The sequence below is a fragment of the Lepidothrix coronata genome, unplaced genomic scaffold, assembly GCF_001604755.1.
Source record: "Lepidothrix coronata isolate B3197 unplaced genomic scaffold, Lepidothrix_coronata-1.0 Scaffold108, whole genome shotgun sequence".
In the NCBI taxonomy this organism is placed as follows: domain Eukaryota; kingdom Metazoa; phylum Chordata; class Aves; order Passeriformes; family Pipridae; genus Lepidothrix; species Lepidothrix coronata.
Window position 1 is genome coordinate 234,047 of NW_016690288.1, and position 9,914 is coordinate 243,960.

Sequence of the window (9,914 nt, forward strand, 5' to 3'; positions counted from 1 at the left end):
AGTGTCATGGAGGGACTGGATTCTGACTTTAGTGTTGTGTTATTACATCTGTTGAGTCAGTATTGTGGTGGAATATTTTATATTTTTGCCCAGTTTGTGTGGTGTCCCTTTTTGCCAAGTTCCCCCGTCAATAAAAGACACACTTTGGGAACAAGTCCATGGCTTATTCTCTTAACCCTATCTCGACGTGTGAAAGAACCCTATATATATTTATATTTATATTTATATCTATATTTATATCTATATTTATATTTATATTTATATTTATATTTATATTTATATTTATATTTATATTTATATTTATATTTATATTTATATTTTTGTATTTATATTTACATTAATATTTCTATTTATACGTTTATTTATATTTATTGATAATTATTTTATATTTATAGTTATTTTATATTTATACTTGTATTTTATTTATATTTATTTTTTATTTATATTTTTATATTTATTTCATATTTATATTGATGTTTATTTTATACTTATATTATATTTATATTTATAATTTTATTTCTTTATATTTATTTTATATTTATGTTTTATTTATTTATATTTATATTTATATTTATTTCATAGTTATTTTATACTTATATTGATATTTATTTTATATTTGTATTATATATATTTTTATAATTTTATTTATTTATAGTTATTTTATATTTATATTTTATTTATTTATATTTTATTTATTTATATTTTATTTATTTATATTTATAATTTTATTTATTGATATTTACTTTATATTTATATTTATGTGTATATATGTTTAATTTATATTTATATTTTATTTATTTATATTTATATTATGGCTATGTTTAATTTATATTTATATTTATAGTTTATTTATTTAATTATTTATATTATGCTATATTTCTATTTCTATTATAATTATGTTTATTTTATATTTATATTTATAGTTTATTTATTTAATTATTTAAATTTATGCTATATTTATATTTCTATTTTGATGTATAAAATATATATTTATAATTTTTATATATAAATATATATATTAATATATATATATATTTAATTAAGACTCCTGGCTAAGCCACTTATGATTTTTTGCGTAGTTCCCCCCCGATGACCCCCGGGCGGTGAGGCCCGACACCTGCATGCCCTTTGTCCAGTCGGCCCCCGCGTGCACTCCCGGGGCCTTCTCCCGGGAGCAGCTCAACGCCGCCACCTCCTTCATCGATGCCAGCACCTTGTACGGCAGCGACGGCGCCCTGGCCAGGAGCCTGAGGAACCTCAGCAGCCAGCTGGGCCTCATGGCCGTGAACCAGCATTTCACGGACGCGGGGCTGGAGCTGCTGCCCTTTGAGAACGTGACAAAGAGCGTCTGTGTCCTCACCAACCCGGGCGCCAACATCCCCTGCTTTAAAGCAGGTAAAGGTGCAGCCCTGGGGTGTGTCCTCAGAGTCTGAAGGGATCATCGTGGTCGGGTGGATGAGGTGCTTCAAGACTCCATTGCGTGAGGTGGAAGACAGGGGGCTGCCTCCCAAATTAAAAAGAGAAAAATCAAGAAATAATTGATTAATTAAACATAACGTTATTGTAATTTTCCAAAAGTTACAACAAAGCCTTCTCCTTTTTCAAAAGTCTTTTCAAAGGCAGGAGAATTTTTCAATAGAAGTTTTCAACAGAATAACCACCAGTGCTTAAAACTTCTCGGGGACTTTTTTTTTTGTCCTACTTTGAACTCACCATTCATTAATGGGATGTGAGTTGTCAGCCTGAGAAAGTTGGGGCTGTTCAACCTGGAGAAGGGAAGGTTGTATGGAAACCTCTGCAGCCTTCCAAGATCTGAAGGGGCTACGAAGAAGCTGGAGAGGGACTGTTTGCCAGAAACTGGAGGGCAAGGAGTAATAGGTTCAAACAGAAAGAGGGGAAGTTAAGACTAGGTATACAGAAGAAATTCTTCCCTGTGGGGGTGGTGAGGGCCTGGCATGGGTTGCCCAGAGAATATTTTTATTTGTAGGGGACAAACGTGTGACTGAAAACCTGGGACTTTCTGCCATGCACACGATCTTTCTCCGAGAGCACAATCGCCTGGTCACGGAGCTGAGGGAATTAAATCCCCACTGGGATGGGGAAAAGCTGTACCAGGAGAGTCGAAAGATTGTGATTGCCATAAACCAGGTATGGTCACTGCGGGGTGTTTAAACTCAGGAATGTGTTTTTCCCTCCAAGATTCTGCTTTGTGGAATCAGTGGAGTTGTTCGCGGGAGCTGGAAATTGTGAATAAGGATGATCCATCTGAGACAGCATGGATACCCAGAGAGCTTTCTTATCCTTTATTTAAGGAATTTACCAGCTATATATTATATTTAATGTATCAATTATTTATCTGATTTATTAATTCTGCATTTTAAAATAATTTTATTATGTCATGCCACTGCTACACCTGTTTTTGTGAAGATCCTAATGAATTCTGCTCCAGAGAGTCCACATCAGTGCTCTGATTTTTATGGCATTTCTGCTACAGCTTCTGGCAACTTGCTCTGCTTTTGTGCTTTCAGATAATAACATACAGGGATTACCTCCCACTTCTGCTGGCTGAGGAGACCAGCAAGTGGATCCCTCAGTACCGTGGTTACGATGAGGAGGTGGATCCCAGAGCCTCAAACGTTTTTTCCCTGGCTTTCCGATTCGGCCACACCTCGGTGCAGCCCTTTGTGTCCCGCTTGGATGAGAGTTTCCAGCCTTTGGGTTCCTTCTCCCATGTCCCTCTTCATCTGACCTTCTGTGCTACTTGGAGAATTATAATGGAAGGTAGGAATTGAGGGGGGGGGAAGGTGGGGATGGTCCTGGTCTGGTCCTGAGGCTCACGTGGTGGTCAGACAAAGAGTCACAGAATCATTAAGCCTGGAAAAGACCTCCAAGATCATCCAATCCAAACTTTGACCCATCCCCACCTTGTCACCCAGCCCAGAGCACTGAGTGTCACGTCCAGTCCTTCCTTGAATTGCTCCCAGCTCAGCGAGACCCGACAGAGTGAGTGTTGCACATCCATTGAGATGGTGCAGCTGCTCCTGTGCCAAGTGTCAGCCACCAAAATTTAGGTCAGTTAAAGCTGTTATATCCCCCTCTAGTTAGGAGGCATCTCCAGAGGGTGATGCACCCCATTTAACTGAGCTGAGACACCTTTGTCACTTCCTTGTGGTGTCCATCTCCCTTCATGGCTCTAAATGGAGCTGTGGGGTCCTGCTATTACACAGCTGAGATCTCCCAACATGGGTTTTTCCAAGGAGCACAAATGACTCTTCCAAAATGGGTTAATTAACTAATCATGGAAAACTTGCCAAAATACAGGCGTGCAGCCCATTTTCCTGTGTTTTAATCCCACTGTTTCCTTAACGGTTACGAAACAGACACAGACAATCAGACATGAGTTGATTCTATTGTTGCATTTAGTGTTTGAATATCTGTCAATTAATAGGAAATTATAAAACAGAATCCATTGCAAAACCTAAACCTTGACAGACCCCCGTGTATCGGGACTGGTGGGCTGAGGAGCAGAAGAAAAGGACTTGGAGATCCTGGTGGACAACAAGTGGGTTTAGGGCTGTGGAAATAAAGGCTGAGGGATGGGGAGGGATAAGGAATTTAGTTGCTGTGCGAGGCCTCATCTGCTGGCAAATGCAGACATGTACAGATCCATACATGTGCCACTGTGAGGGGGGTGAGGCCCTGGCACAGGTTGCCCCATCCCTGGAAATGCTCAAGGCCAGGTTGGATGGGGCTGGGAACAAGCTGGTCTAGTGGAAGATGTCCCTGCCCGTGGCAGGGGGGTGGAACTCAACCATCTTGAAGGTCCCCTCCAACCCAAACCATCCTGTGGCTCTATGATTCCACAAACACACACGTCGAGATGGAAATCTGGAGCTGGGAAAACCCCACCCAGCCCAAGTAAACTCTTCCAGCTGCGCAAAAGGGACCACCCAAAGCTGCAACCTGGCACAAAAAGCCTTTCCTTGGTTCGCAATGGCTGCAGGAGGCATCGACCCCCTGGTCCGGGGCATGGTGGTGGATCACGCGAAGAAGATGGAACAGAACCAGCTGATGGTGGAGGAGCTCCAGAACCACCTCTTTGAACAGCTGGAGGTCATGGGGCTGGATTTAGCAGCCATGAACATGCAACGGGGAAGAGACCACGGCCTGCCAGGTAAGGAGGCACAAATCCACCCCTTCTCTGAACAACACTCTGTTTTCTTCTGCTGTTTATAGCAGTTCATGAATGTGTTGAGCTTTTCCCATGCCAGTGGGAAGAAAGAGTGCCTTGATTTGAGGGTGAAGGGTGGGTACACAGGCAAACTCAGGGAATAAAAGGTCTCTGCGTTATAAAATTTTAAGACAAGGACAAAAGGCTTTGAAATAAAAAATGATAGTTGGGATGAAGTAATAAAGAGGGGGAGATACAGTGGTGTACTGCAAAGTGGGGACATGTGGGATACAGAAGGTACAGACACAAGTGACCAAGTTCAGCTTTCACGTGGCCTTAGACAGGCCACCAGTGCTTTGTTCTTTGCCCATCAGTGCTGATTTGGTGCCTCCTGACAGCCCTGGGCTCTGAGCAGAAGTGACTTCAGGTACGAGGTGCTGCAGAATAACAGGTGCTCACAACCAAATGCTGCTCTTTTCTAGGACTTTGACCCCAGAAATTTTGCCTCCCAGAGCTGCAAGGACTGGTGCACTCACATTCAGCACTAGAGAGCTGTAACCAACAGGAGAGCTCTAACCTGTACTCATGAGGACAACCCAGATTGTTAGTTTAGTGTGTAGACACAGAAAGGACCTTTGAAAACATTGTGACTTCCTAGCCAAGGGCAGCTTCCAGCTCCTTTAATGCCATGAGAAGAAGCAGATGTTGCCCATGGGCCAAGGGGTCCTGAGCCAAGGCAGATGGTGGGGCCATGGGGTGGTGGGTTCTGCTCAGCTGCTGCTCCTGCTCTTGCAGGTTACAATGCCTGGAGGGGCTTCTGTGGGCTCTCCCAACCCCAAACTGTGGAAGAATTCTCTGAGGTGCTTGGCAATCCCAAACTGGCCAAGAAGTTCCTGGATGTGTACGGGACACCGGACAACATCGACCTGTGGATCGGGGCGGTCGCAGAGCCCGTGGTTCCCCAGGGCAGGGTGGGACCCCTCCTGTCCTGCATCATTGGCACCCAGTTCAGGAACCTGCGGGATGGGGACAGGTGAGAGCCAACATTCCCTGGGGCATTTATCAGGGGGGAAAACGCTGACATTGATCCAACCCAGTGCTCCCAGCAAGGCTCACGTCTTGGTTTTAGTCCAGTGGCCAAAGGACTCGTTTTTGCAGCCCATTCCTCCAGATCCGTGAGGCTGAGGAGCAGCAGCCCCAGACCACGGGGGATCTGCACTAATCTCTGCCTGAGGTGACATTTGCTCTCGGGGCACAAAGGGGAGGATAAATCACTGAGTCCCAGCAGCCCGGAGATGCTGCATGGAAGATCTGGCCATGCTGGAGACACCTCTTCCCAAAAGGCTGTGCCTTCTGCCTGGTGGATCGGGGTGGATCTGAGCAGAGACTCACCTTGGTCAGGTCCCATCTTGGCAGGTAACCAGAGACTACAAACTGCTTCTGAAAATATCCTTGCAGGTTCTGGTGGGAGAACCCAGGAGTTTTCACTCCACAACAGCTGCAAGCACTGAGAAAAATCACACTGTCAAAGGTGTTCTGTGACAACACTCGTATCCAGAAGATACCCAGGGATGTGTTCAGGATCAACAGTTACCCCCAGGACTTCACTGACTGCCAGGAGATCGATGGACTCGACCTCTCACCCTGGAAAGATGAACCTGAGAGTGGCACAAAAGGTACCAGTGTTCCAAGGCCTGTCAAAAATAATAAATACCCTATGATGTCTCCTCCATGCCTAAAAAATTAAGGTTTCTATGGTGACTCTGGCCCCAAAAAGATGACTGTGCATTCAGCTGCACTCAGACAGCACTGGAGGCAGAGATGCTGTTGGCTGGGTCTCCCTGTGATCCATCCCTTTCATCATCCTTTATTAACCTGCCTCTTCCTGTTCAAGGAGGTGGAAAATCCCTGAAAATCCAGTCTGTTCTGGCTCTTTTGAATGTGTCCTTCTCTAATAAATGCCAGGATAACCATAGTCTTACCTCACAGGAAGGGTGTCCATGAAAAAATCAACTGGAATTAGTCAGCCTGCTCCAAATTCTTACTCTGCTGCTCCAAGTCCCTGCCCTCCCCTTGCTTTCCCTAAAGTTTTAAAGCATTTTAAGGTATATCTGGAGTAGCTTTGACACTGTGTGGCCTCACACACCAGCAGTTTAACACACCCAGTCAGAGATGATGATGGGTCTTCATCTGAGGGATGTGGACACTCTCTGTGCCCTCCTGCATTTACACCTCTGGCACAGGCTCTCCCAGCTGAAAATGATGTGGGAGAACAGAGACTTGCAGAGTGGATTAGGTTTTTTTTCCTTCTGGAAACCCATTTACAGATGATGACAATCCCTGGGGATCCCCTGCTCTGTCCTTCTGCAAGGCACAGACCATGAAGTTCCTGTATTCAGGAAACAAATACAGGAAATTCCTGTATTTGAGGGAAACACTGTTGTTCAAAACAGATATTTGCACTTGATGTAAAGGCTAAATTTTGGTGACTTCACCCCTTTCTTTAGGAGCTGAGTCCAACTTACCTTCTCTCCAAACAATGTTGTCTCATTTCTTTTATTATCATAGTCTTATGGTCACTAAAATGTGCTGAGCTGCTTCCTGTGGCTCTTTTATCACCGGTCCAGGAGGAAGTTGAAGTGTTTTCATAACCTGTTTTCATAACCCAGAGAGAGTGAAATTCCAGGGGGTCAAAAGCAGCTGATAAAAGTTTAACCTTTTCAAGCACCAAGAAATTGCCCTCGAACCCCTCATCCTAAGGGCTCTCTGATGTCACCTGTTGACAAGGCTGGAAGCACCTCGGCCTCAGAGCTGCAAGGATACAGGGATGACAAAAATGTGGGGGGAAAGAGTGTGCCCAGGAAGGGCTTTCTGCCTCTCAGCAGCTTTTCCTGCTTCATTGACAGGTTCTAGTCCTGCTGCTCAAACCAGTGCTGGAAACCCCTGATGGTGGCCCTGAGCTGCTCCTGGGAAATTCCTGCCTTGGCCATCAGGCTCCAGTGGCTGCTGTCGACTGAACCTCAGCACGTGGTTTCCCAGAGGGGAGCTCAAGGCTATGGCGACTGTTTTATTTCCTGTAATGTGATTTTAATACTATTTATTTCTAAAAATTTCCAGTAAAGTAAGCCTCCAAATGGAAGGGCAACGAAGTGTTATTTTATGTTGCTCTAAAAAAAAATTGATCAGAGGTTTTGTGACTCTCTAAAAACATAATTAAGACAAATTTTTTACTTTCCATCCTGAATGGGTGTCAAACCTGGAGGTTTGGCACGCTTGCATTTCAAAATCAAATTCCTTTGTACCTGCTCAGAAATGATCAAGTTCATGTCATCTTTGTCTGAACCTTCCTAATCTCGTTTTGCACAAGAGCAAAAGCTGTTTTGGCTGTTTTTGATCAGCAAGATCAAAAGTCTCTGAAGACACTGGAGTCTTGAAGCCTAGAGACAAATTTATTTAAATTCTACAGTGGACCTGTATGGTTTGGGTGTTCTGGGCAGTAATAAAACCCATCTTGTGCATTCATCTCCATCTGACATCAATGACAGGCTGGGGCAGAGTGATTGGAAAGCTGGAAAAGGACCTGAGATTGTTGTTCAGCAGAGGCTGAACATGAGCCCTGGTGTGTCCAGGTGGGCAAAAAAGCCAAGGGCATCTGGCTTGGATCAGAACTAGTGTGGCCAGCAGGACTAGGGATGTGATTGTCTCTCTGTACTTGGCACTGTTGAGGCCACACCTCAAATCTCGTGTCCAGTTTTGGGCTCCTCATTACAAGAAAGACATAGAGGGGCTGGAGGGAATTCCATTCCAGGGAAGGGAATGGAGCTGGGGAAGGGGCTGGAGCAGCAGGAGCAGCTGAGGGAGCTGGGGGGGCTCAGCCTGGAGAAAAGGAAGCTCAGGGGGGACCTTCTGGCTCTGCAACCCCCTGACAGGAGGGGGGAGCCGGGGGGGGGTCGGGCTCTGCTCCCAGGGAACAAGGGACAGGAGGAGAGGGAACGGCCTCAAGCTGTGCCAGGGGAGGGTCAGGTTGGACATCAAGAGGAATTTCTCCATGGAAGGGGTGGTCAGGCACTGGAAGGGGCTGCCCAGGGAGGTTTGGAGTCCCCATCCCTGGGGATGTCCAAGGAAGGACTGGACGTGGCACTCAGTGCTCTGGGCTGGGGGACAGGGTGGGGATGGGGCACAGGGTGGACTCGATGATCCTGGAGATCTTTTCCAGCCTTAATAAACCTGTGATTCTGTGTTTGTCCAACTTGAGTGCAAAACATTCTTTGGCTGTGGTTCATAGCTCAACATTTCAGCATAAAGCAGCAAACCATAAGCTGACTGGTGTGTAAACCACAAGAATTAGGGCTAAAAATTCATCACCTGGCCAGGATGGTCACTCCAGGACACTGCAAGCCAATAAATACCAAAGATGTAAAAATCATATTAAGTTTCCATTTCTCCTTGGCATGACTGGGAGGGAAGGAGGGGACTGGGAGCAAGAAGGCAGCAGCATAAGGCAGAGTTATGAGTGAAGCTTGTGAGTGTAGCAGGAGCCTCTGTGGTGAAGAATAATGAATGAGATGCTTGGTAGAACCCCAGGGCTGCAGCAGCAGCATATGAGCTTTGCCATAGGATGTGCTGCCAAGTCATGTCCATCTCAACCCAGTGCCCCACTGCCCACCCATGGCCTGGGGCACCCACAGGAGACAACTGGAGCTGCCAGGGCCCCAGGGGAAATGATGGGATTTGGGGACTGTGCAGCTCCACGAGTCCCCAGGCTGCGGTGGCCTTGGCAGAGGAAGGCAAGACATCACACTGTGAAGCCGGGGCAGAACCAGGCAGGATTCAGAAATAGGAGCTGCAGCTCCCAGAGTGTGTTTGAGTTGAAAAATACACAGGTTGTGCTAAAAATCAGATTATCACAGGTTGAGAAAGCCCTCTGAGATCAAGTCCATTAGTCCAGCACTGCCAGGTCCACCACTAAACCATGTCCAAAAGCACAACATCTACATGTTTTTTGAACACTTCCAGGGATGGCGATTCCATCAGGGCATGGGAAGGATATTAGGCAACATACCCCTGCTGTTTGCCTCTACTTTCTGGGTCCCCAGGCATGTTCCTCTCACACTTTCAAGATCTGGCCAACCACTGAAGGCAAAATCTTACTTTGCTTAAAAGGAAGGCTAAAAAACCCAAAGAGACCATCAGGCCCTGCAGACATGTAAGGGCTTTAATTCCTCTCTCCCAAAGCTGCCTTGGCTTCCTCCCAAATCCTCCCCACGGAAAAGGTGGGAGACAGTGCCTTCTCCTGAGTGTACTTCCAGGGGAGTGGGGCAACCCTCCAACCCCAAGGTAGCCACTTCCTCAGGCAGGATGGCCACAGGATTGGGATAGATGTCTCCACCTTGTTGGCTCTGAATAGGAAAAGGTGATGATAAGCAGGCAGTGATGATCCCAGGAAGGGTCCAGCTCTGCCTGGGGTCCAGCTGGAGACATGTTCCCATGGTTATGAGGACAGGAATGTCCAGCTGCCCGTGGTGTGTCTGTCCATGCAGGTGGCACAGTTCCCTGGAAGGAACATGACAAAACCCTCTCACCACCACCTCCACTTGGAAGCTTCTCCTCCTTGGTGGACGTTTAGCCCGTCTCTGGTATGTCAGGGTTGCAATCCACGGCTGTCTCTGCTGCCAGGCCTTCCTGAGGTTGCCATGGCCTTCCCCTCGGCTGTGGCACACACAGCTGGAGCTGGGAGAGGGGA

General features: G+C 46.0%; 1 protein-coding gene across 1 annotated transcript in view; it reads left to right on the top strand.

Moving 5' to 3' along the window:
* The window catches only part of LOC108501794 (myeloperoxidase-like), a 12,351-nt gene extending 5,201 nt beyond the window's left edge, over positions 1 to 7,150 (top strand). Inside the window, exons 7-13 of the mRNA XM_017824030.1 lie at positions 1,080 to 1,395; positions 1,988 to 2,148; positions 2,529 to 2,781; positions 4,004 to 4,174; positions 4,967 to 5,204; positions 5,630 to 5,847; positions 7,078 to 7,150. Of these exons, the coding sequence (XP_017679519.1) occupies positions 1,080 to 1,395; positions 1,988 to 2,148; positions 2,529 to 2,781; positions 4,004 to 4,174; positions 4,967 to 5,204; positions 5,630 to 5,847; positions 7,078 to 7,118 (1,398 nt within the window). The 3' untranslated portion in view covers positions 7,119 to 7,150. The remainder of the gene's footprint in view (positions 1 to 1,079; positions 1,396 to 1,987; positions 2,149 to 2,528; positions 2,782 to 4,003; positions 4,175 to 4,966; positions 5,205 to 5,629; positions 5,848 to 7,077) is intronic.
* The last annotated feature ends 2,764 nt before the right edge of the window (positions 7,151 to 9,914 follow it).